Below are 27,143 nucleotides of genomic sequence, written 5' to 3'. Positions count from 1 at the left end.
CATGGCCCAATGCTTTTTAACGGACCATGGGTGGAGGCAAAGAGGGCACAGAGGATTCCGGATGGAGATATCAACGAAGCCGCAATTCCTTGGACCTTTCACACGAAGTCGTGATGGTTTGCCTTCTTAAAATAAATCATTTTTTCGAAGTGGTTTTGACGTCGGTAAACTATGACGGATTTTTGTTTTACAACATCTGAAGACTTACAGAGTGATGTAGCTTCTCACGGATCATTCATATTTATCGAGAAGCAAATAGTACAGTTGATTGGGCAGCTTTCTTTGCAATGCATCACTATAGTGAATTCTTCTGGAAGAATCAAGCGAATGTTTCTTGTTCTTTTTGTCAGCTTTTTTTTTTCAACTTTCTTGATCGTAATCACGTATGTGGGCATCGGTGTACCAAAAAAAAATAATAATAAATTATTTTCTAATGGCATAAAAAGTGTTTTTTTTAAAAAAAATTATAGCATAGATCTTAATCCATATATATATTGCAAAAGGCTTTTTATTTCTAGTGCCAACAAATCCGTTATGGTTTTTTGATGACACGGGAGGCTGTACCACCCTTCATTCATTTATATGCGAACGAACAGAATTTGTACACAGAAACTGACAACATTGGCAGTGGTCTCATGGCATATGTTGTTGAATGCATACTTTGGCTCAAACAAAATTAGTGTAAATGCTTTTGCGTTATTTAATTTTATAATTTGTAAATTGTTTCAGCCCTTACCTTTTTCATTTTTGAACACCAAACTTTTACCTCTACCCTTGTGATTGCTGAACACCAGATTGGTGATTAGGAACAATGCCACTGTTGCCGCTATGCACCTCAAGAGTATCCAAAACTAAAGCCTTCTCCAAGTGGAATAGTTGCCAATAGTCATCGGATGTATCACAAGAGAGTATGAAAAGGACAAACATCAAGCTGTTCAAGATAAGTGAAATCCATCTACACTTTTCTAATTAGAATAAAAAAAAGGAGGGTCATCCCACTTGATCAAAAAAAGAGTCAGTTGCACATGTATATAGACCAATTAGAAAGGTTTAAGCCGACTCGTCCTCAATCCTTTTTATTGTTGAACTTTAGAATTTTCCTTTTCCATTGGTCCTCGGATATATAGGGGGCAAGGGAGGAGTCCATTGTCAAACACCTTAATTTCACATATATCCCTCACCAAGGCCATGTCCCCCTGGAGCTATCCCCATGCTTATCTATCTTTATGGCTCCCTTTACACTATTTCGTCTACTTCTCCACCCCCTTTTCTATCACTAAATGGTATCAGAAGGATGCAAGAGAGGCGTGTAGTGATGCTGTTGACAGAAGATAGAGAGCACGGATGATGAGATGCATGGCGCTCTGCATCGCATTCCTTTGTGCTCTCTATGCTTCTGCCATCACCTCCGGCCTCTTTGTTCATTTAAGCTGTCACTTTGGAAGCTAACTCGGTTCTCTTTGTTCGATATTTTGGCAGATGACAGCAGGAGATCGAGCTTGCAATCCGAGGGTGGCGGAGGGCCTGCTTTGGACACCGGGGCCTGGTTGCACCCGACTGGTTTCTTCCTTGTTATCAAGGTTTCAATTGCGTGACGCTGAAGTGATTGCTATCTTTGGCTGTTCATTTGTTTGGCATTTTGGGGGGGATGGTTTTATCTCTTATCAATGAGATAACGTTTTTTGTTTTTTTTTTTTTGGAGAAAAAGGTGAAAAGAAATATGAACTGTTTGGTTTTGTAGCAAACCTTTTCCCTTATTCTCTCTCATTTTTTGATGATTTTTTCAACAAACAGTCTCGTTTGCTTGGAGTCTACCGATCTTCCTAAATCAACGTTTAAGATTATAAACTTTTCATTTTTTTTTGATTTTTTTTATACACCTAAACCTCACTAGTATACCTTGCTAGTATGCATTCTTTACGAAATCTAGATTAACATTCACTCATAAACATTACTGGTTATGATTTGCGGTGCAAACGCTATTTGATAAGTTGTTTGATAACTATTATCTCTCAATTTGGTTGTTAAGAAATATGAGGAAATGAAGCCATGGAATCGAGTTATCAAAAGAAACCAGCTGTTCAAGAAGACAAACGTATCAAGTCTGACTTCCCTTAATCTTCCACTAATATTTGTGTTAGAAGGCTGAGCCGAACAAGAATTCACCTCCCTCTCCCTCCACAATCTTCATTCAGAAATACACATATATACGGGCACCCTGCACCACCTTCCTTCTTCGATCCTTGTGCGCCGCCGCCGGGCCTTCTCCGCCACCACCGCCACCTTTATTGATGAAAAAAGCAGTCCCCTATACTGCTAAACAAAGCAGTTCCACTCTAAGGAAGAACAAACGAGAAAGGAAGTCGGTGTGCTTCTTTAGGAGGGAATGATCAAAATTAAGATGCATTTATTGTGAATAAATGAGGAGGTTGCATATGAGTGCATTAGTAAGGAGCTTGAATAGTCCTTGCCCCGTGTTGTTTTGGTTATTCGCCTGCTATTCGCGTGATTTATAGGAGTGCCCGAGCAGTTTCCTTCGAGTGTGGGAAGAAGATGGAATTTTGGAGCTCTGCGTGGTTCTTGTCTTCATGGGTTCCTGTTCTTAATGACAAGCTTAACAAGGTTGCTCATCAGGGTGCTTCACATCATGCAGCTCTTCCATCTCCTCCTGTCTCTGCCCTCCCCGGTTCCCCTGTTTGCCGCATGGTTTCCAAGCTCTCATCAAACCAAGAAAACGGGGACTGAGTTGTTAAATCTATTTCCAGTTTGATGTCACTAATTTTCTTTGGATTGTTATCTTGTCTTCCTCGACAAAATTTAGAGGCGTACTTGTTGTAAATGGGATGCATGTACAAAAAATAAAGTCAGGGACATGACGAGAAGTCCATGTCCATCGTGAGGCAGAGATCGAACAAATGGGGAGTGGAAACCGAGATGTAATAAAGTGAACACGCAGAGACCCCAGCCTCGGGAATTCGCTCTATGCCGGTCGAGATTCATTGCTTATATAAATATAGGATCTAAGGTGTGCTCTTTGAGGATTTTTCTTTTTTGAGGAAAATACGAACAAAGCGTAGTATCATGGAACAAACTGCAAGCTGGAAGACAAGGTGTTTTGGCAGATGAACAAGATGCATCAAGTTGAAGATCATTAATTATTCAAAACAAAACCAAGCACCAAGCATCACCATTGATCAACGATCATTCATTCACCACATACTAATTCATGGCCTCTTATTAACAACACCAACAATTCTAGATATCATCATTAGGCAAGGAGCTTGGAAAAACTCCAGTGCCCATATTTACCAGGCCATAAAATTCATATATTCGTGCACAATACTTTGCTTACAAGATTCCTGCAAGACCGCGACTACGTTATTGGAGAAATGGCCGAAGGACCAACCTCCATGACGCTAGTAGGATGACTGGATAGTAGTAGCGAAGGAGCGGATGCTTCGATCATGGCGGAGGTGGACCGGGCGGCCCATGGTGATGATGTGGATGATGCGGTGGACCGGGAGGGCCGGGTGGAGGACCCGGTGGACCGGGAGGATCGACTGGACCAGGAGGAGGAGGAGGGGAAGGACCAGGCGGTCCCGGCGGCGGTGGACCGGCCGGTCCCGGCGGCGGCGGACCGGCCGGTCCGGTTGGTGGTGGCCCTGGCGGTGGCGGGTGAGCCATGGTGATGGATGTTCGGTTTTGGAACGAGCTCCCTTTTATAGAGTGACGGGCAGGTGAAAGATTTGGGAAGACTCGTAGTTGATTTGACTTGCAGGTTGCAGAAGCGTGATCATCTTTTGCTTTGCCTTCTTGTGGCATCTGAAACTTTTGACCGTTGGTTTGCTGGTTTGCTTCTTAGTTAAGCATCAGCAGTCGGAATTATATTTTGGTATTTTGTCTTTATATATTGGATGGAGTTGGATATAGTTTAGCATTAGGATTTAAGTTTAAAAAGTCGGCCAATGACAATAGAATATAGCACTGTGGCCACCAAAACTTTCAAAGTTTGCTCCTGCTGAAAGGAACCATGCTCCTACTTGAAAGTTCTAGCCTAGACATGATGAGAAGCATTACGAAAGCTAAGAGGTCTATATCTCAGAAGCTTCCACTATGTACTGTTTTGGTGGTGGAGGGTTCGTCATGGTGATGGAGAGATGAAATGCAATTAGGGTGATAGGTTCTTGGCTCAACAGTAAGCTAGCTCCTTTTTTTTCTTTATTAAAACTGATGAGGAGATGGAGGGTTTACAAAGGCTTCTAGTTGGTTGACATGCAGGTCTAGATGTGAGAATATGATATACTTTGCCTCATTGTGATGCCGATCTTTTTGACTTCTAATTGGCTGATTTCTTACAGCGAATGCATCTTAGATAAGAATTAGCAGCCGGTATGGTATCGATAAATTTATATTATTGAGAAAAAAATAGAATTAATAATTATCTTTCAGCTCCATAACTAATGTATGAAATGCACATATGATTTTATTTTTAATAAATGGTGGAAGGAGGTGGTGAACCTTTGATCTTGTAGCCAGCAGATATAAGGAGGAAGGGAAAAATGCATGGACTGAAAATGGGATGAGGAAGGGCGAGGTGAGGAAATGGACGGTTAGGAGAGTTTAGATATGTAAAAGTAGCAAAGTTTAGATATGTATATTTTGTTATCGTCTTTCTTTTCTTTTTTTTAGTTTTGGACCCAATTACCAGGTGCAGGTTTCCTTTATCCTAATCTTATATAATCTATCAGTCAAAAAATATTATGAATGCTGAGTTCTTTTTTTTTTCTTGAAATGCTTGAACCACATTGTTTTGAGTCTAGGTCCATTTATGTTCAGTTATATCCAATTGGGTCTACCCTCTTCAATGGGTTTCACTTCCATTCAAGTTTTGTTGGACTTGGCTATGAATCTATTCACTATTTGGATTCAGACATAGCCCATGTCACCATGCCCATTTATCCATAAACCTACTTCGGTTGGATTACTACGACTTGAATCCTTATGATAACAGTATGGATCTCTTTCCACTATAACTGGGCTGAACTCATTGGGCTTAGTCTTCAGCCTGTTGCACCTTCTGCTAAAACTAGTTGGAAACTTATTAAATACTGAATCATACTTGAGTTCAACTAAACCAGTTGAGAAATGAGAGAGAAATCCACCTTAATTCATTGAGGTAATGTTCCTCACAATATAGCTTTTTTTGAACAAAACGGTAAAATCTCACCACAACATTTCATTCTCAAAATAATTTATTAAAAATAATGAAAATTGTGAAAGAGAGAACCAAAAAAAAAAGGAAAAAGGAAGCAATGGAGAAGAGAACTAAAATCAGTAGAGAGAAAAACCAAAAAACAAAAAGTGTCTTTGGATGCTTAACCACCCCAATCTCCACCTACGTACAGATTCTACTTCAAATTAAGTTGTCTGGATTCTTCTCAGGAGGAAAAAAAAAAGAGGAGGAAATAATCTATGATCCTCTTATGTGGATTTTACTGACAGGTGTAATGCATCCTCGTGAAGAGGAGAATAATCTTGTCACACGATTGAATATTACCTAGGTTCTTTTGGCATCTATACAGCATAACACGAATTAAGCCATCAAGCCAAATTTTACGTGCTTGGAAGCAACAGAGTGCAATGAAAGGATTACCCTCAAAGACTGGATGGATCGGCTGCACTGATTTTATATCCAGTTCGGATTGAGTTTGGATAGAAATTTGTGGGTCTAGAATAGCTCTTAAATTCAGAATGGAAACCATGGATTGATGGATGAATTGTACTCCGCCTGAAAACTCATTCCTCTTTTACAATTATTTATTATGCTTATTCAAAATTTATTCATGTTACCAAATAGCATGATTTTGATATATTTTATGTTATTTTATATTTTAATATTTAATTGTTTTAATAAAAAATCTTATTTCCTTTAATATATATAAAAAATATAATTAATTTTATTCTTTCTGATATTTTAAGAAAAATTGTTTGAATTATTTAAAAATATTAATAACTTCTATTTATACTAAAATTTACATAATTTTCTTACAAGCTTTCTTAGAAATAGATGATTTATGATTATTTTTTATTTGTGTTTCAATTAAATAATAATGGAATTTAATATACAAAATTTAATAATTTTTATACCTCCCGGTCTGAATCCATTTGAGCATGACCGATTTCAACCCAATACCTCCCGGTCTGAATCCAGTGTGGAGAAGAAAAGGCCTTCATGAATCTCTTTTTCTTCCTCCAAAACACTGAAATTTAAACTAGGACAGCACTTGGAAGATACGGGCTGGGTGGAATAATAGGTCCGATTTCTACAAGAATATTCCTACCAGATATTACTGAAGAAATATCCAAACATACACTTAGTGTCTATTTGTATTTTTCTACAGGATTGGACTAAAAATTCTGCAAGATTTATAGAACCGGTCGTCCATCCAAGCATGGCTCTATCAGCCAAATACCTTTTAGCCTAGATCTTTTGGCAAAAAAAATCCAAAGATTGAGATTTGAGATAAGGTCTTAAAAAATGTGAGATAGATGGGCCAACAGACTCCGTCCTTATAAAATTTTCAGCCCAACCTCGTATGAATATTTAAAACAGGCTCTTATTGGTCAAAGTTAATCAGACCCAACCCAATATAATTTACAAATTGGTTGATTCCTGGTCCAAGCTTGGACCCAAGTTTAAGAATCAACTTCTAATCCCACTGAGTGTGACGTTGGACGCAACTCAAACCTTGCAGCTGGCATGGAACTTGTGACTTCAACTTTTCGTCAATGTAGTTGAGTATGCTAAAGGCTATTGGTTTGATGTTCTTGACCATTTTGGTCCACATATGCTGTTCAGTCCTTTTCGCTTCAAAAAAAAAAAGAAGGAAAAACCAAAGAAACGTTTCCAACCGTACAAATACACTGGGTTTTGAGAGCGAAAGATAGAGAGAGATCAGGCATGCTCTTCTTACGGTCACGGCAGCCTCAAGTCCAGGGAAGCAAGTGGATGGCTTCTTTTCGCTTTCGCATCATTATCTGCAACTGTGGGGTTGTCATCAGGGCATTGAAGGTTAAAACTAGCTTTCCGTCTTCAGGAAAAGCAGAGATCATAAATGCTCAAGCGAGTACAAAGCCAATCGTAGTGTCATATAATTATAAAGCTTCTGTTGGCGTAATATTTATGGCGTCTGAAATTCATACTGCAAATTTCTTATTTTAGAGCTAGCAAATTGTATTTGCATTGCTTTCATTCTCTTAATGCAGGTGACTAGGCTCCACCTAAATGTTCTCAAAAGAAAGAAAGAAAGCAAAAAAAAGCTCTCAAATGAAAGTCCATTCAGATGCATCACTCAACTATAATCCTTTGGAACATCATATGACCCTTTGCTGGAAAATTATCTAATCAAATAGCATCTTATTTCAAATATATACCACTACCAGGATAGGTATTAAATTTTACATGCAATTTTCCTTGGAAAAACAAGAACGCACAGTGGTATGAGATCCCTCTCTGAATAGTCAACTAGTTTTATTACAGGGAATGAGCAGAGAGAATCTAATAAACATGCGTCTCTCCTCACTTTTATTGAAACTTTGGTAGCTATGCAAAGCAAAGGAACTCCTATAAGGGATTAATTGGCTTCCGATGATTGAAGATGAGTCATCAAAGAGGATGAGGATATATGACAATGATTTCAGATATAAACTAAGAGAGCCTACAATCAGAATTAGCTGACATAAGGACCTGGTTAGCTTGGCTTAATTTGACTTGACTTGTACTTTTGGAAAGAATAATTTTTGATTTAGCAACAAAAAGTTCCTACTTAAAATTATTATTTTAAAGTTTAAAATTAAAAACAACAAATATATATTATATGAGAAGTAAAACTATCCAGACCCTATCTAGATGAAATCAAAATAACTACAACGTTCCATTTCCCTTCTGATTATTAACTAAAAAGTGTGCGTGCATGCGCATGCAAGGAAAAAATGTCAATAGATAAGGGGTTATAATAGCTAAAATTGGAAACAGGTACTTCTTTTCAAGCCTCACAAGGTGTTTCCCACATATTTCTTCCATTACTTTTGTGTCATAACTGGTAATACTTTTATAATTATTTATTTGGTCACTGATTTGCCATTCTATCCAAAACCTAACATCCACAAAATTCCTCAAAGAGTTCGAGCCAACTCACATTATAAAATAGAAAACATTAATGAGGTTGCTCTTTCTCATCACCTTCTTGAATAAGAAATTAATAAATAACATAGCGTGACATACATGGATCGTAAAAATATTAAAGCAAACTAAGAAGAGTATTTAAGTAAGCAACTTTTAGATCGCTGCTCAGTTCACCAAGCTGATATAGCAATTGGAGATTAGTGTAGTACAAGGATGGACCCAACCAGCTCACTTAGAGACTTCATCTAAGCAGCAAGCTAACACGGGCTCTTTGGCATTTCCAGCTAATTATTCTTTCTCTCATCATCATCATAGTCATAGTAATCGACATAAAACATAACAAAGCAACTAAATCCAAAAAGAGGGAAAACTATAAACCCAATATGATCTAGAAAAAGTTCGAACAAATGATCCAAAACGACAATCAAACCAAGCAACAACATAAATCACATCATTATCAATGCCAGCCATTCAATCCTAGGAACCAAGATTTACAGCATAAATATTTTTGTTAGATGATAAAATTACACACACATACGCACACAAAAAGAGAAGAAGAAGAGTCCAAGAACTCTTCCCAAAAAAAGAGGGGAGGAAGAAAGGCCGAGCGGCTCAAGCACCGCCTACCCTTTAAAAAAAAGGTAAAGCTTAAAAAAAAATTATATATAATAATTATAAGGAGGAGGCAGCATAAGCACCGTCCGATCGGGGGGATGGTCGGATCAACAGGGGGAGAGCCAGGCGACGAGCTCCGCCCCGATCCGGCGGTCGGCGTCGGCCCGACGCTCCTCCGCCGCCAGCGGCGACCGGCAGAGAGGACAATTGAGATTCATCTGGTCGAACCACCCGTCGAGGCACTCGCTGTGGAACACATGGCAGCACGCCAGCCGGCGAACCCGGTCGCCGTCGGCGAGCTCGCAGAGGCACACCACGCAGGCCGGGTCCTCTCGCTCCCCCTCCGCGGCCGCCGACCGCAAGGCCTCGTAGGCGAAGGGGCGTCCGGAGGAGGCCACGACGACGAGTCCGGCGAGGCCGGAGCCGGCAGCGGAGAAGAGGGGATCGTCGGCCGCGGCGGAGGAGGGATGGAGGCGTAGGAGGCCGAGGGAGTGGAGGAGGCAGAGGAGGAGGGAGCGGAAGTAGGAGACCCACCCGGCGGCCGCCACGACGAGGAGGATCGGGATGGAGTCGCTGGAGGCGTCGTGGAGTCGGTTCGGGAGCCCCATTTCTTTCCCCCCCTTCTCCCTTCCTTCTTTTTATTTAATTTCTTTCTTAATTTGATAATTATTACAGAGTGAAGGATCGGGAGAAAGAAAGAGGGATTTATAAAAGCGGTGGGGAAAAGGAGTGAAATTTATTAGAGGAAGAGACGAGAGAGAAGAGAGGGGTTACGTGGGGTTTGGGGAAGGGGCATGGGAGCGATTGGGATTTGGGAGTTTGAGGGGCGAGTCTTGGAGTGTTATGGAGAGGGAGGGAGCGATGGTATGGAGGGTAGGTGGTTCACGCGATGGTGGTGGGGACCCACCATTCTCCCACTTGAGAAGCACATCTCCCATTCTTGATCCGGTTTCCGGGGAAGCCATTTCCGCTAAGGTTTCTTTTTCTTTTTTTTTTTCTTTTTCCTTGTTGAGAACTATAATTAGAAAACAAAAACCAACAAAATATTACTAGCATGATTAGTTATATAGACGGTCACCCAATTCACAGCCCTGTTAGCTTATCTAAATACATGCTTAGTCTAGACAGATCCTCTATTCCTCATCACCATCGAGATGTTTCGAAGCAGTGGATGGTTGCAGTTGGCAGTCCTCGGACTTCCTGGATCCAAGTGATGATCGTAGCCGAGTCACCCTTTAGGATGACTAAACTAGCTAGTAGCATTCGCCAAGCATGTCGAAGACCCTTCTAGACAGCTCTCAGCTTCGTACTGAAGATCGTGATGTCGAATAACTGACAGCTATCCGCTACCACTATCCTAGAGCTCAGGTCCTTGATACGAAACTTGGGCCTCCCCTCGTACTTTCATTCAGCACAGATCCATCAAAGTTGACTTTGAGGAAGAGAGTATAGAAAGAAGCTACGACATTAGAATTGATTCTATTGAAACTTGTTTAATTAATTCCGGATATTCTATAAGAACAGAGTCTGATCTGCAAAATTGGACATCGGAGGATAAAAAGAAACTACACGTAGCGGAGCGCTACATAAGAGGTCTTAAACACTAATTAATGCACCCGCAAGCCTTCGTTTACCCTCGAACAGGCAAAAGGAAAGAAAGAAAGAAAAAAGAGTTGGTCCAAGTCTGGATCCAATGTATCTCACCCATGTCCTATTGACATGATAAAATACAAATGGAGACCGATAAGAATGATCCCCGAGGGGAGGAACAAGAGTAGGTCCCTTGCAGCATAATATAACCATATGTTCTGGTTGATTAATCATATGGTTGAGATGATGAGGCATATATGAATGGCGATAGGCCCGAGATTTTCGGACCTAAAGGTGGTGTCTTTGATGTTGGTTGCTGTGTTTAGGGGGAGCATGAAGCATGCTTCTAAGATCTTCGAATCCGCCGACCCCACTATAATATGCTCATTCTACTTCTTTAGACACCTTCTCACTACCTGCCTGGCCTATTTGGCAACTTGGTCTATATTCCCACTAGCGCTTTTTCCAAAAACTTTATTATTGTATACATAAGAGACATTATTAGATGGATCTAGTCCACTATGAATCTTGTCATTTTATCTTAGGTTAACATTATTAGATGGATTCATTTCACTCTGAATCATCTTACAAAGATTCATTCCAAGTGAAATTATCATGCAGTCATTTTGTCTTCGGTTTACGGTGAATTTGACCCGTCTAATAATTTCTCTATACATGTTTTTTGGCTTCCCTCTTTCCTCCATCTCTTAAAATTATTTTGCCCTCTCCAAATCATATGATGGTCTCTTTTCCATCGATCATCGATATTTAAGACGTGAGCTTGTTAGGACACTATGAATTCAAGTGGCGTCCCTCTTGTCTCTCTAGAAAATATTCATTAATCATAATGCCAGTATGATTACAATGACAGCCTCAATGGCTTAATTATAACTGTTGCACTCATTTTGTTCTATAGTCAAGCATATTATATAGATTTAAAATCAATATTTTGCATTTAGATTTTAACGTTTTCTTGGAAAACAGTAACGCAGCATGGCTGATACGATTGTTGTGAAGTTAAAAATCGCAGTCACGAGTTATTTGTAGGTTGTTATGCACGCTTATAGTTCAATGGAGTTGTGTCCAAATCACTATGACTTTTATTATTTAACTATGCTTAAATATCGAACTATCTTCTCTTAATCATAAATGATCAAAGGGAATTTGCTACAGGTAAGTATCTAGCTTTACTCAGATGTTCAGGTGGTGAATGTAGATACTTTAGGAAACATTGCTGCCACTTGGATGGAAAATTGAGAAGAAAGAAAGGAATGGCATGGTGGTCATTGTTGAGGGTAGTGCGTTGAGTTTTTATTGTCCAAAGGGGGCTCGGCCAAGTTGCATTGGGTTCACATTGCCCTGGATTCTCTCCGGTCAATCATGGAGTAAAGTTGCCTCGGATCCAAATGTCAAGCCGGCCATCCAATCAGGCTCGGCAACTTGGAGGGGTGAAACATAGGATTTGAGATCGATTCAGTGGAAATTTGACAATATAACTTGCTAAATTATTCTTCTGATAGAATAGACCATGAGCATCTTCCCTTCATTTTCTGAAGTGATGGAGCTGGACTCACTCCCTTATCTGAAAATAAGCACAAACTTCTCTAAAGATCATAGCTTTTGAAGAGACCTTGTCATTCACACTTTGCCCTTTTACTTTCTCAAACTGAGACAAAGAGGCACGCAAAAACTTCTTAGAAAAAAGTTTCCCGTTTCTTATCTTCTTCTCCAATGCCATATACATTAATATATGACGAGGGAGAGGGAGAGGGAGAGACAGAGACAGAAAGAAAGAGAGAGGGAGAGAGAGAAGTCAAGAGTTGAGTTGGGGATTGCAGGTGCGGTGGAGGGTTTGTATGAGGCGGACTTTAATGAAATATTGCTGTAATCAAAGGACTTATTTGCAATTGCCACTCTAATCATCTTCGGGCTTCCCTCCCGGGACTAGTTCAATTTCAGTAGAGGAGACAGAGAAGGCAATTTAGCCAACATTATAGGATTTACATGAAATACTATGTTCATAAAGTGACTTGTCTGGTCGTGACTTTTGAAGTAATCATGTCGTGCAATGTACCGGGACAAGTGGAGGTGGTCAAAAGTTAGAGAACTTAAATAAAATACTAAGTTAGATAGGGGCTTCTATGTAACTATCACTTGCACGTTGAGCTTGAAATAGTCCCCAGCTACCGAGACTAGTTTCTTAAATTGAGTTCAAACTAGTCTCATCATGCAGCATGCCTCGCCTAGCTTGAACTTATTATTAAAAATATGCTTCCAAATAAAACCCTATCAATATCGTATTCCTCTACTTGATTGGTCGAAATTTGTTATTCCTGGCCGTAATTACTCTACTCTTCGGGTACTTGTATTCTTTTTTTTCAAAAAGGGGCATGGACGAAATAGGCTTCTTTCTAGGAACATAGTCATTCCAGCCATCTTCAAATAGTTATTCTTAAAACAAGCAGATTTCTCTCCTAAAAAAATATAAAGAATAAAAATAATAGCGAAGCAGATTTGCCTGGAAAACTTTTTCTTTCTCGTTCCACAGAAGTTCTAAACCCATTTGGCATGAGCGAGGCTTATTCTAAGCTTTATTTTTTCTTTATTTTTGAACAGTTGTAAATTTGTTTAAACAGATGATAGGAGTACGAAAACTATCAACATTTCATCAAGATAATGAGGAGAAAACCATGTCACTTGGAGGTTTCTTCCAAATATTTTTCTTTAAAACTAGTTTCTTCTATTCATAAGGAAATCTCCAATCTAGTTTGACCATATATTGCATCTTGATGCAATGGAAACCCTTCTTTCTCACCTTTATATTAATATTTTATCTTCCACTTGGCAATGCATCTACCATCCTCATTCAACGCACGTATATGTCTGCATTTATCTATATGTGCACAAGAACATTTTGATAAATTTTTTAATATTTTTCAAGTTATGCAAGGGCAATCAATATTGCATTGGTCATATAAATTTGGTACTAGAGCTGAGAAAAAAATCAGCACATATACTAATACATACGAAGCACATTGCCCCGAAAGATCTAAAACTTTATGTATCCTGAAAAATTAAAATTATTCTATCCTTTATGCTTCCGAGTTTCTCTATTATCATCAAAACATTATAGTGAAATATTATTTGACTTAAACTTATATGTTGCATTATCATATTTATTTTGATTGAGTTGCTATAGCAGAAGATACAAAAAATAACGGCAAGAATAAAGAACATTTTAAAGATACTTAATCAAATATACTAACATTATACTCAACGAGTAGTCGTTACATGGTTAAAAATTAAATAACATGTACTATGGCTATCCTATAATGATATCAACATGGCCACCATATATAATATATCGGAAATCACCTCTAGCTATGCAACATATTTTATGTGCATCTCATGCATCATGGATTTCATGAATCGTGATGATAGCCACGTACGCAATGCACGCCAGGATCGATCTTACCATGATTATATGGTACATTTAAAGCCATTGTGTACCTTACAACGCAAAATATTGTTTCACGGGTCCCAGACCTGGATTACTGGGTCCGGGTAGGGATCCTTTGCCCGTAGGCCGTTTTGGTCCGGTGTTCGGCCCATTAGACTAATCCGAGATTACTAAGAAACCGCGGCATTTCCCACCGCCATCGTGGGTTCCGCTGCTTCGCTCTCCGGCTTCCGTCGCTCGTCCGCATCTTCTTGCGTTCCGCTCCAAAACCCTAATCTGGATGAAACCTTACCTATCCCCATCTCCGTCCTCCTGAAGTCCTAGGTCTCTCTCCCCTCATCGGCCTCTTCTCCCTCCACCCTCCGATGTCGGTCCAATCCCCTGAATTCAAGTACATCGCCGAGGGATGCCTCCAGGAATGGAAGGCCTCGAACGCCGCCTTCAAGCTCCCCGATCCGGTCCCCATGACCCGGTTCCTCTACGAGCTCTGTTGGGCCATGGTGGGTTCGTCTTCTAGGGGTTTGAGATGTGTTTCCGAGCGTTCTTGATGGTAAAGGCGGGTTCATGATGGGGTTTGGTCGCAGGTTCGCGGGGATTTGCCGTTCCAGAAGTGCGGCGTGGCGCTGGACTCGGTGGTGTTCGTTGAGGAGCAGCAAGGGGAGGAGATGGCGTCCATCATCGCTGATATCATCGCCCACATGGGGCAAGATGTGAGTTTTGGTTCTTTATGTATCCTTATACTGTGAAATTTTAATGGAATAGTTGATAGCTGTTGATTTGGATTCTTGCATGCACGGTGAGAATTCTTTCAAAGTTTACTTGATCTTGAAATCCTGGGTACTTCTTGGAAAGTGCATAAATGTGGCTGCATTTTGGATTTGGACATCAACATTATCCCTGAAAGGGGTCAACTAGGGCGGGCTAGATATTGGCTAATTATCAACAATCTCGTTTGCAAATTGTTCTGAATGTGGGACTATTCCTGAACCCCAAATATTTGATCATAGTCGAGTTTGGGACACGTTTAGCTATGAGACCGACGTGAATGCCTCTTGGAATATATACTACCATTGGAATAGGATAATTAGTTTCATAGAAGCGGATTTGCAAATTATATACTGATTAAGGTTCTTTGTGTAAATCAAAAATTTGTTAAAGCTCTGAGTATTATTTTTTTCTTTGGATCGTTATGCAGAGAGCTGTCAAACATAAAAGATTATCTATTTTAAAACTTCTCGAAATCCATAGGGTAATCCTTCCCAAGGAGGTTGCATTAATGTTTTTTGCTGGACATAACTGGACTGCTGGAGGCTCAATTACTGCAACTACGTCTTTGTAATGCTTGCAACTTCAACTCAAAGAAGGGGCCTAATATGAAAACCAGAAGGCTAGTTGATGGGTGGGGCACTTGCTTTAACCCTTGCACTTGTATATGAAAACTAGAAGGATAGTTGATGGGGGTGGGGCACTTACTTTAACCCTTGAACTGCCCAAAAGAGTAAAAACAAAGAGGGAGGAACCCATGGGTAGTTATAGGTTACCATTTTCATCTTTGAGGCACAATTTATAAACCAAGAACTCACTCAGAAACATCTTCGTGGCCCACTAATAAACCTTGTATTCTAACCTAGTAGCTGACTAGTCTCAGTAATCTTGAAGATAACCTAGTCTATTATGCCTATAAACTAAGAACTCACGTAGGGACATCTTTGGACATTTTCTCCTTCTTATTGCCAAAGGTTCCAAACTTAGAGGTTATCCGGTCACTGCCTTAACCAACAACCTCTTTGATCGATGAGGTTTCTTGTAGCTTGGATCTGCCTTGGTGGACCTGGAACTAGCACCCACCAGGTAATGTGAGGGCCAAATTGAGCCTTATGCCGGGCAATCTCCTCCCTCTGCTATTGGGCATTTAAGCTCTCCCGTTGCCTCCATGTCCTCCGAATCCAATGCATCATAGTTCTCTAGATTCTTCGAGTGGTATGAAAATGACTTAGTTGCCCGGCCCTCAATCTTCTTTTCTCAGCACTTATTTGCTTGCTCATCTTGAAATAGGCTAAGTACTTTGTCATTAATAGGTGAATCTCCTACACATATTTCTTACAAACTGATACATTAGAGTAATCATGGGCTAGATGCTGCTTCAACTTGGCCATTTCTCCCCCTTAAGCACGATATCGCACCACTTGTATCTCCAGTGGTGCTGACCCCATAGCACAACACCATGATCATAATCTATGCCACACTCCAGCTCATTCTCTTTCTTGGATCAATTTTTGCAAGTTTAACAAACACATATCCGGTGTTTTTATAGACATTCGTAATTACTTAACTCATTTTTTTAAAATTTTACACTACAATACGAAAATCATTGAATTATTTTAGAAAAAACTTTTACATTATTCATACATAATAGTAATTTTTTATTTTTTTTGTTTTTTAAATATTTTAAATTAATTTAAAATATAAATGTATATAATTTAAATATCTTAAAATTAATTTTAATTTGGATTAGTGTAGTACCCTGCCAGGGGTGCTACGTATATTTTTTAGTCAATGGGTATACACCAATCACCACTTATTTTTTAGTTTTTTAAAATTTGAGGTTAGGTTTTTGTAGTCTATATTTGAATAAATTGCTACCAAATTGGGATAGCAAGTCACATGCATACTTTCAAACATGCTACTGATTTTATAGATTTTTTTGATTATTATTTTATTTTTTATTTATAATCTGAAAATATATTTTTAATATAAAAATTATACAATTAATGAAAGATCATGATTTCTTCAATATTGCATAGACCATCCTTAGATCTACAACATATCATGTCATGCCAAAAGATAAAAAAGGGCATATTCTCTCGTCATTTTTTCCATTCTGACCTATTTTAGGCCTTCAAACAAAAAAAAAAGAGGGAAGGAGAGAGGAAAAGGGAAGGAGAGAGGGTTTTTACCTCGATTTTAGCTTGAATCCAGCAAACATTTGTTGTTTTTTTGACTTTTCTTGTGGACTTTTAGAAGAAAATAGAGAGGAAGAGGCAAAGAAGGCATAGGGGGCTTTATCCGCCCTCCTTCTCTATTGGGGTGAAACGGATGCTTGAATTGCCCAAACTGTCTCAAACTGAGCTGAGCTGGGCGCGTTAGCTTTGGTCGGGTCAGTTTAAGCCAGCTTGGGCGCTGAATTGAGCTGAAGGCTCATTTCGTGTCGGTTCTGATCTTGTACAAGTCGGTACGTCTTGAATTGGGCTGTTCAAGGTGGTGCGATAGGTGTTGTTATACTTCACTTTATTTGGTTTCCTAACTTTAGTGTGTTTATGTTAGGGTCTTGGATGGTAAGTCACAAGTGGCATTGGTCAGATTTTCTTTTTCCGGGTTTGGAAAGTTTTGAACTTATTGGTATTGTTGTCAATTTTATGAGGCAAGGGAGAATTTAAAGAACTGTAATCTTAACAGTGATTTCTGAATCAAAAAAATCCTTGTGGTGAGTATACTTTTTTCTTTTTCTGGTTCTTAATTTTTGTTCTTTAATTGGTGATTCTGCGTCCCTCTCTTCTTTCTTTCTCTTTGTTTCCTCTGCCTACTATCTCTTTTTCTGTCTCATCAATTCAGAATCCTGTAATACAACCCTTGGTCTTACATCATTTTTTGTTTGGTATGTTGTTGCAAATTAGATACCTAGAAAGCCTTTTTCTTATTATAATTTATGCTTTGCAACACGGATGAAGAGATGATATATAACTGTTAGAGTTTTTATTGTTGGGCTGTTATATCCCCTTTTGTGATTATATATTTGCTATGTTGTATAGGTGAGGAGATGACTATATAACTGTAGCACTTCACAAGTCAATTGTTATAGTTTCTCCATTCTTGGAAGCCGACCTTTTGAATCTTGTCTGAATGTTGCCTCTGTGTGCTTTGAAAATTTGACTTATTATTTTTTAAGGATTATGATATCCGCTTATACTATTAGATTTATTAAGGATTCACTGAAATGTATGCATTTTGAAATCTCACAAAAGATGCTAGTTTGATATTATTCCTCGATGACTTTTTTTTAAAAAAAACCACCGGGAGGGTCCTTGGAATTCTTTTAATGGATCAATTTTATTTTATCTGGCCATTGTCTATTAAGCATCACGCTGCTGATGCAAGTTTTGTATTTGATGCTGATTGCTGCCATTTTATTCTTTACTTATTGGGTATTAACAAGATCTGTAAACTATTCAAGCAATGCTTAATATGTTGCTTTTTTTTTTTTAAAATATTGTTTTCTTCTGCTGTATGCTATTTGCAATCTTTTACTTGGCCACTTTTTTTTTGTAATGTAAGATGTTCTCTTCTGTATAACAGATCTTACATGATAAATTATGTGTGACAAACTAGCTTAATTTTCTGATCTTGCAGCTTACGATGCCTGGAGACTGTCGTGCTCGTCTCATCAAAATGGTAAGCAATTTACTCTCTAATTATTTGGTCTCATACATTATTTGATTTTAAAACCTATAATTTTCTTGCTTAAACATGATACACTTGATTAATTCTTTTGCTTTTATTCATGGTAACAATGTTGAGATATGAGAAACCCTGATCATGTATCAATTTCTCTTCATATTAATGGATTTCTATCGAATTTTTTCTGTTAAGCATAAACTATTGGGGATCAAGTTATAATTATTTAATCTGTGCATTTGCACTGTATATTGCATTTTTTTTTTCAATTCCTAGATGTTATTTTGAATGGGTTTTAGTTTTATCTTTCATCGTGTCATCAGTCTCTTTTAGTCATTTTGACCAGTACCAGTAATATATATTGTTTACAAAATGGGAGATCTTAAGATCTTGCAGTATGGTTCATTGTTTACGCACACCTGGTTATATATTAATTCTGCCACTTCTAAGCAGTTGAACTTTAATATGAAAAAATACCTCCCATTTTTCTTTTCGAATGATGCCAAATTATTAGTTCGAGCAGAAGTATATATCAGCATGCTTGTCAAAAATAAGATTGCTCGCACGCTGTCCATTGTTGGATGCCATTTGTGTAAGCAAATTGATTGATCCAAACCATAAGTTTTTTCTAGGCTTTTGAGACTGGCAGATTCTGGTTGCCCGTTGTTTGTCTAAATCCTTAAATTCAGTGGATCTGATCTATCATTGTGAATTAATAGTGCCGAACCTTGGCTATGTATAGGTAGAATATGGTTTTTTGGCTACACCATTATCAAGAGTGGCTTTGAAAGCAGTTTCTTGTTATAGCACATTACAAATTATTCCATCCTGATAGAAAGGTGAAATATATGTTATAAATTTTCTCCTGATTGATTCATCACCTGCTAGAATTGGAGACTGCTATTAAAATCATGTCTGAGCAATGCTATCCAGAAAGTTCATTTTTTGGTCTTTTTCCTTTTTCCTATGGAATTATAGAGGCTGATGCTTTGACACACACAAGATGGCGCAACATGACACCTTGTGGCACTTAGAAAATGGAGTTTGTTGCTTACATCAGCTAAAAGTGTGGAAACTTAGCACTGGTTTTGAGAGTCTGCTGTCAAAAGAAGTCCCTTTAAGTCGATGACACTTGGTTTTTCATCTAGTTTTCCTATTAAAGAATATTAATATCAAGTCCCCAGGCTCATTTTTTTGGTCTAACACCAATTTCTTCCTTCTTTCTTTTCATGTTATTATGGCATGGCAAGAATGTAGGTTTTCTTTCAGAAAAAAATGCACTGACTAGTTACTTAGTCTAGCTGTTGAAATTATATGGCTGGCACACTTATCCATATGTAAGCATGCATACCTTACATGTTGCTCTTTGTATGAAATTGTCCTTTTGTTGGGCTTTTCAAAGGTTGAAGTGCCATATACTTAGGGAAATCTGGACACCTGGCACCTTTGCTAGGTGTTTAGATAACATTGTGTTGCAGAGGCCTCCTTGTGTTCCTTTCAATGTGCATTTAAACAGGCAACTTTTCCTGAGGGCATGACATTCTCCTATAATTTGCATGGTTAATCTGTATGAGTTAATTCCTGTGGGTTGAAACAGCACCTAGGTTGAAATAGCATGAGATTTCAAGGGCCATCATGTGTATGCGCAGCTTGTAATATTCATTTTTATTTTGGCACACCATGGTATATCCGCCAGCAAGGCACAACATCGCACAGCTGTCAGCACCATAAGTGGAAAATATGGTTCCAAGAACTCTTAGAGAAGATTGTGCCTTAACTAATCTACTCAAGTTGTTGTCCAAGGCCAAAACTTCCTTACTAATGATGACCCAATGCTACTTTCATTGATCTGTTGGTCTGTATTTTGTTAAAATCAAATTTCTGGTCGACTTGTTGCTAGTAACAATATTGGCCAAAAGAAGTGTCTACAGTAATTGTGGCTTCCTTAATAATATCTGAATTTTAGTCATCTATATATTGTCTCTGAATGCTTTGAAATTTTTATCTGTCATTTGTGTTTTGAAGAATTGATGACATCTTCTCTTATGTAGGCAAAATGCCTTGTCGAGTCTTCGTTGGTTCCATCTAGGCTTTTGCAAGAGCGTTGTGAGGTGAGACCTGCTATTTACTTCAATTGTTAATTTTTTTGCACTGATGCGTTTTTCTTTTCATGTCTGAAGTGGTACTCTTCTGCTTCTTATTTTCAGGAAGAATTTCTGTGGGAGTCTGAGTTGACTAAAGCCAAGGCTCAAGATTTGAAGGCCAAAGAGGTATAAACTTTTAAAATTGAGTTGGATAGCATTATCCAGTTTTATTATCATTTTTTGTGCATATCTCCATCCTCTGTCTTTTCATCAATAAGAAGTCTGTAAAGAGGAAACATGCCGCCTACATTAGCAATAGTTTCCATATGTGGCTGCTTGAGACTGTGCAGTGCTACTGTCAATCCATGAGGGTTTGTGATAGACTTTTTTTAAAACCTTCATGTACAATTATCATTTTGTTGATGCTTCCTGTTTATGAAATTTTAACTTGCTGCATGACATTATACACTTGCTATTGGCAGAGGGTTTCATTAAAAAAATGCTTTTGTTTGGTTTAAGGATATAGGATGGTCCATATTGTTTTGTAGTAGTTGGTTTTTGTCGTACTGACGTGAATAAGACACCCAGCATTCCTGGGCACTGGTTCCTAAGCACTCCAAACTGGTGTTTTTGTGCTGCCCATGGGGGTAAGGCTGCATACGTTTGACGCTCTCCCCGCCCTGCAATGGCGGGAGCCACATGCTCTAGGCTGCCTTTTTAAAGATTATTAGTAGCTTATATGTCTAGCCAATAGAGTATAAGGAGGTGAATAAATGATTAGATGGTATGGCCTTTTGAATTGAAGATAGTGTGGCTATTTTGTTTGATGACTATATGGACAGGTAATTACCACAACAGCGTTACTGATTAATTGAGAGCATGTGTTACATGTGGTCTGCTGCAAGCAAATATGCTCATATGTAATCTTATCGTATAAATGGCACCAACATAACCTGTACATCAAAGTTGTATCTCTGCACTCTGGGCTAAGATTAATATACCTTACTGCATCAAACTAATGGATGTATGCATATCTGATAGGTAGATAATCTATAATTATTTATGTTTTTTATCTATCTTTCAATAGCGAACATTTGATTGGAGCTTCTTTTCCCCTTGCCACCCCTCTCCTCCCTTTTCCAAATCTGGATGCTTGATCTTTTTCTCTTGTCTATAATTATGTCTGCAGGTTAGAGTAAACACCCGCCTTCTTTATCAGCAAACAAAATTCAATCTTCTACGAGAGGAGAGCGAGGGCTATGCCAAACTGGTGGGTTATTGGATCTTCTTCCATTTTCTTTTTATTAATTGAGTCTTTATGATGAGAGGAACTAAGCATGATAAATATCCTTCACTTGCTGCAATGGGCTTGCACTACGAGTGAGGTTAGGATATTTTCAACATCATGTTCTTTTCAAGTTAATACTTAATAATGTCAATCATGGTGTGTTTTTCATCATATAACCAAGTTCCTTGTATTGATATGAAGAACCCACAAGTACAAAACAATGTTGGCGAAGTAGTCCACTAGATGGTTGTGCATTTAGGATGGCAAAGTGATTCTATTTTTTAGGAAAAAAACATTTCAATGTGGTAAATGTTACCTTGATTGTGTGGTTGTTTGAAGTGTAATGGTTCTTTTGTAATTTTGTGGGGTTGCTTTGATGATATCATACATTAATGTTGCGAAGGCAAATTGCACTTTGTTCTCTCTCTTTTTTTTTTGGTACATCGGCGGCTCACACCTGACGAGTGTGAAAATAGCCAACATAATTAAAAAACAAAATACCGCGCAAAGGTATAGGCATAGCCCCGTGGTCTAGCCAGAAAAAATCTTCTGAGTGATGAGCCTCGAAGGAAGCAACCTAGTTTGCAGCACCGTTCGCCTCCCGATATACGTGCGTAGCCTGGTAGGAGTCAGGCTCCCCAAGTTTTCTGCGAATATCGTGGAGCAGCGGCCGGTCCTCGACTGAGCACCCCCATCCCTAGATCCACTCAATCATTGTGGTCGAATCCTCCTCGAGGAGGATGCGACCTGCACCTAGTATTCGCCTCGCATAGGAGACACCCTCCTAGGCTGCCCGAAGCTCAGCGGTCACTACTGACGAGTCAAAAATCCTTATGCCCACCTGCCGCCACGAGTCTGGCGTCGTGATCTTTGATGACAAATCCCACACCTCCGCAGCTTCCGTCCTCTATTACGCTCCCATCGAAGTTCACCGTGAGAAAGCTAGGGGGTGGGGGCACCTAGGATACCAATATCGTCCGGGACGCTGAAAGAGCAAAATGAGGACCCCAGATGTCCCCGACCAACCCAGTAGATGAAGCCTCATTGGTGCCGGTGATCTCCGCCGCATGCCATAGAGCTCGGTCCGCCACCACCCTCTGGTGGGTGCTTTCGCTGTCGAAAACTCGTGTATTCCTATCCAGCCAGCAATGTTCTCTTTAAATGCATAGCATTGTGAAAGTTGATGTTGTTTATATTCCTTCTTGTTCAAGTCATAATCTTGGTTTTTGTATGAGTTTTACTTGAGGCTATAAGAAACATTTTTGTCAGTTTTGATTCTAGTTTTCATGGTTCCAGTCTTGAAAAAAAAGATAACCAAAACATAAAAAGGCAAGATAAGGTTTAGGAACATTCAATAAAGTAATTGGGTACATAATAACCATGCAATAAAAATATTGTAATTTATACAATTTTTTTTGGAGGTAAAGAGAATTATACAAGAGTTTAGCATATTGTATGGGCATGTAGTTTCATTGATTTTGATGCATTCTTTTTAAAATGTTGGATCAAATAGCAGAAAACTGCAAGTAGATGTAAACTACTACATACTGTTAGGGTTATAGTTTCATAAGGTTTTATAGGATTTCCCCTTAAGTTGCCAAGCCATCTGCTGGCAACATGATAGTGTGGAAGCGCTGCTCCACTTCACCCATTTAACTCTAATTTCAATATGTATCTCTTCATTTGTCTCTCAATTTGTTTGTCTAACACATTGTTGACAATGATAACCTTGAAAAATATAAAACAATAGTAGTATAAAGGTTAAAAATTTTACTAGATACCTTTTGGACGTATACTGTAATATTCTATGGGAATCATGGTCTTAAAAACTGCTAAAATGGGACGATATGACTAGTGCCATACTGTTCTGGTCAGAAACCAGCACGAGTACAGGTGCCGGGATGCTGAAACCGCTGTCAGTACCGTACTGGCAGTACTGGACTGGTCGTATTGATAGCTTTTTTAAACTTTTGGAATTTGGACCATCGGTATTGGTGTTACATCGATACCATACTGTTTCAATGGGAAGATGGGTACAGGTTGGGTATTTGCATTTAAAACCTTGATGGGAATATTATATGCCAAATATTATCTTTGTGTTAATAGACCTATATTATTCTTGGCAAAGACAAATTCTGTGAGAATCTTATGCATGACATATGTGTATACATTTTAAAAATTTAAATCCGTAATTTTGCCCATATGTTCTTGTAAGCTGTTTTTACATGTGTAGCACATGTGCTCGTCTCAATAGGCATTTGTACGATAATTCACATGTCTCTATGAGTCCAATTTTTATAAAAACAAATCAACTAATATAGTAAATAGGCTCTTCCCATAATATGAGTGTAATGATAATGCACATGTCTTCTTACAAGTTCAGTCTGTATTAAGATATAAAAACAAGTTATCTCTGCATAGCTAAACCCATTGCACTTTCAATTTTTTTGTTTGCTATTTGATTTGTATTCTTTATTTGGTTCATTGCAAGGCGCTAACCAACGTCTTCTCCTTATTTCTGGGCTTTGTAGGTGACACTTCTTTGTCAGGGTGGTTTAGATTCGACAAATGAGAGTGCATCAACGGTGACAATTAGCATAATTAAGGTTAGTCCTTTTCCCTGCATGTAATAATGTCTTCATGTGAATATCCTTCTTTATCTTAATGGTCTTTAATTTGTGATCTTTTGCAGTCATTAATTGGGCACTTTGATCTGGACCCAAATCGCGTTTTTGATATTGTAAGTTGTTTCGCACTTATGTCACTACATGTTCCTCATGTGCATGGTCTGCTGAACCGACCGGTACCGGTCGGTTCAGCCCGTACAGGACTGGCACCGGTCCGGTACAGGGGTATAAAACGGTTCCGACCCAAACTGGGTCGGAATCGATTGGTTCTGTACCTGGACCAGTGCGAACCGGCCTGGTTCGCGCCGGTACAAGCCGGTACCGGTGCGAACCGGCCCGGTACAAGCCGGTCCAAGCCACCCTTTCCCCGCGCGGGGGTGCGCGGGGAAGAGCGCCCACGCGGCTGGAGCCCGCGTGGGCCTCTTAATGCCACAGAGTGGCATTTAAAGCCGCTCTGTGGCATTTGTTTTTTTTTTTTTTCGAAAAACGCGCGCGGACTTGCTCACCGGTGCTCACCGGTACGCCGGTACAATCGGTCCTGCGAACCTTGCTCATGTGTTTCATACCTTTGGCTTTTCTTTTGCAAAGCTAGTCATTACAATTTCCTTATCTGTTTCGCACCTTTAGTTTTTCTTTTAAAAGGCTAATTTATTTTAAAGCAAACCCATGTTTGCTAGCATGTGCTGCTCACAATCATTTCTAGAAGAAAGAGTTATTACTGGATTTGTTATTGTGCTACAACTGACAAGAGATGCTTGCCTGTACGTGAGTTTTCAGGTGTTGGAGTGTTTTGAACTTTATCCTGAAAATACTACTTGTTACAATCTCATTCCTATATTTCCAAAGGTATACTCTTCACTGAGATATTTTTTACACTCAAGTCTCAAGTATTGCTTGATTTTGTTATATCGTGCTTGTTTGTTTTTGGCAGTCACATGCTGCTCAGATTTTGGGATTTAAGTTCCAGTATTATCAACGTATGGACGTGAACACCCCTGTTCCTTCCAGTCTTTATCGGCTTACAGCTTTGCTGGTGAAAGCAAACTTTATTGATCTTGATAATATGTAAGTTATGTTCACTTATCTTACTCAGTAATTTCAATTTCTTCAGAATTTTCTGACTTGGTACTTGTGCCTCGCTTCGTTTTACTCATAGCTTACTGTATTTTGCATTAAGTAAATTTTGCTTGTTAAGACTGCATTTCAGTATCTTAATACTTGAACAAAAATGTATTTGGCACTTCCAATGACTACTATTAAATCGAGAAGGATAAATTCTGTATTTAATCTCATATTACCTTGTTGAAAGACTGGAAGCATGTTCTATGAAAAAAATTAAAGGCTGAATCTGTCTTTCTTTCCTCCTCTGTTTTTTTATGTTTCTTTTTCTTTTTTCAAATCTAACAGTGTCTTTTGTTTTGCATCACACATAGTGCTCATAAATTTGAATAATCCTGCTACAAGTGGGGTTCATTGAGTCTTGAGGATGTCCTTATCTGCTGCATCCTTATCTGGAGTAGGCTTGTTGATGTGGTATTTGCTGGGGGTTCTCTTGCTTGAGATTAGAAAGCTTTGAAGATTTGTTCATCGAGGCAGGGTATTGGATCAAAAACTTATCTGATATATATAAGTTTGGTTTCTCAGACAGTGAGCCTATTGATGGAATTATGGCAGTTAACTTTATAAAGCTGGGTTGCTTTGGAATGTTGATGTCTGTTTGAATCTTTCCGAAGGTATCCACTTTGATGTTCCATTTGAAAGAGTTTAGGCAGATACTTTCATCCGTTTCACGTTATGGTTCCAGTGCCGCATCTTAATGTCTTTCCTTCATGGTAGTTTGTGGTGGAATTTGATGGATATGTTGACTGATGAGTGTTTTGGTTACAACAATTACGTTGGTGTTATGCTTACGGTGGTGCATATTGACATCTTTCCTCCATGTACTTTTTGTGGTGGAATTTGAAGGTTATATTGACTGACAAGAGATATTCTCATTGCAATGCTTTTATTAATTTTTTCTGTAGACTTTTTCTTGTCGCAACATGCAAAGAGAATCAATGGCTGCTGCTCAGAGTGCAGATAGATGTGAACATAAAAGCACACTCAGAGGTGAATAAGTTCACGCCTGTCAGGTTCCAACTTGGACAGTTTTAGATTGATGGTAATTGGAGATGTGTTTGTTGGTTGATGATGGTTGCTTCTCTTACCATTCAAAATGATATATACATTGCTAACTAAATATTACAATTACTTGCAATATAGGAGGGGCAATCATGGACTGCAAATAGCTGGTACAGGCAGATTATGTTTACTAGTTATATGAAGCCCTTCTCATACACTAATTATTCTATAAACTTGTTGATTCCTGAAGATGACAACTCTATGTGCATGGAAGACTTTGGATCTTGAGCTTTATGAGAAAGATGTATCATTTCACGAGAAGCTTAGGTGAAGACCATTTGTGAGATGTGCTTTTGTTTGAGATGGGAACACAAAAACCATCAAGCTGATATGGGTAGGAAGTAACTGGTGATACTCTGGAACCCATTGTCCTTCCCATTCCTAAGTTGCTGTTGCAGTTAATGACATCGTCTCTTGAGAAGAAAATGGCGAATTGCCAGACAAGCATCCAATCAACTCATTAGTGATGGAACCTGAGTGGCAAACATCTTCACGAATCTACTGTTCTCACTGTTGTTTTATGTACCTTGCACCGTTGAAGAAGCAGCCATGGGGAACTTTTTCTTGATTAAATTTGCACTTGGTGATGAATAATGCGTTTATTGCATCAAAGGCGAGTTTCGTGCACGCTAGTGTCATTTTTTGGATCGATTTCATATCG

At 38.9% G+C, this 27,143-nt stretch overlaps 2 protein-coding genes across 5 annotated transcripts in view; one reads left to right on the top strand and one right to left on the bottom strand.

Annotated features, from left to right (window-relative positions):
* Positions 1 to 8,907: 8,907 nt before the first annotated feature.
* On the bottom strand, positions 8,908 to 9,408 carry LOC103705822 (E3 ubiquitin-protein ligase RHA2A-like). The gene has a single exon (XM_008789694.4). It carries the CDS (start codon positions 9,406 to 9,408, stop codon positions 8,908 to 8,910), a length of 501 nt encoding a protein of 166 aa, XP_008787916.2.
* Positions 9,409 to 14,035: 4,627 nt separating this feature from the next.
* The window catches only part of LOC103705821 (THO complex subunit 2-like), a 42,978-nt gene continuing 29,870 nt past the window's right edge, over positions 14,036 to 27,143 (top strand). For 2 of the 4 annotated variants that reach the window (XR_003385421.2, XM_008789690.4), the window contains exons 1-10: positions 14,036 to 14,350; positions 14,435 to 14,560; positions 18,258 to 18,299; positions 20,354 to 20,413; positions 20,510 to 20,572; positions 21,576 to 21,656; positions 24,206 to 24,280; positions 24,367 to 24,414; positions 25,079 to 25,147; positions 25,233 to 25,366. Coding sequence is in view for 3 of the 4 variants with exons in the window: in XM_008789690.4 (XP_008787912.2) it covers positions 14,216 to 14,350; positions 14,435 to 14,560; positions 18,258 to 18,299; positions 20,354 to 20,413; positions 20,510 to 20,572; positions 21,576 to 21,656; positions 24,206 to 24,280; positions 24,367 to 24,414; positions 25,079 to 25,147; positions 25,233 to 25,366 (833 nt within the window). In the remaining variant the exon portion in view is untranslated. Of the gene's footprint in view, positions 14,351 to 14,434; positions 14,561 to 18,257; positions 18,300 to 20,353; positions 20,414 to 20,509; positions 20,573 to 21,575; positions 21,657 to 24,205; positions 24,281 to 24,366; positions 24,415 to 25,078; positions 25,148 to 25,232; positions 25,367 to 25,397; positions 27,096 to 27,143 lie in introns of those variants that run through there. The other 2 variants (XM_039134386.1, XM_008789692.4) reach the window with 2 other exon arrangements.

This window comes from Phoenix dactylifera, chromosome 15, assembly GCF_009389715.1.
Source record: "Phoenix dactylifera cultivar Barhee BC4 chromosome 15, palm_55x_up_171113_PBpolish2nd_filt_p, whole genome shotgun sequence".
Lineage (NCBI taxonomy): Eukaryota > Viridiplantae > Streptophyta > Magnoliopsida > Arecales > Arecaceae > Phoenix > Phoenix dactylifera.
The sequence above is the reverse complement of the archived record's forward strand: the minus strand, read 5'-3'. Positions and strand labels throughout refer to the sequence as shown.

Coding starts and splice junctions, on each gene's coding strand:
- LOC103705822 (XM_008789694.4), bottom strand. CDS start 9,408: ATGGGGCTCCCGAACCGACTCCACGACGCCTCCAGCGACTCCATCCCG.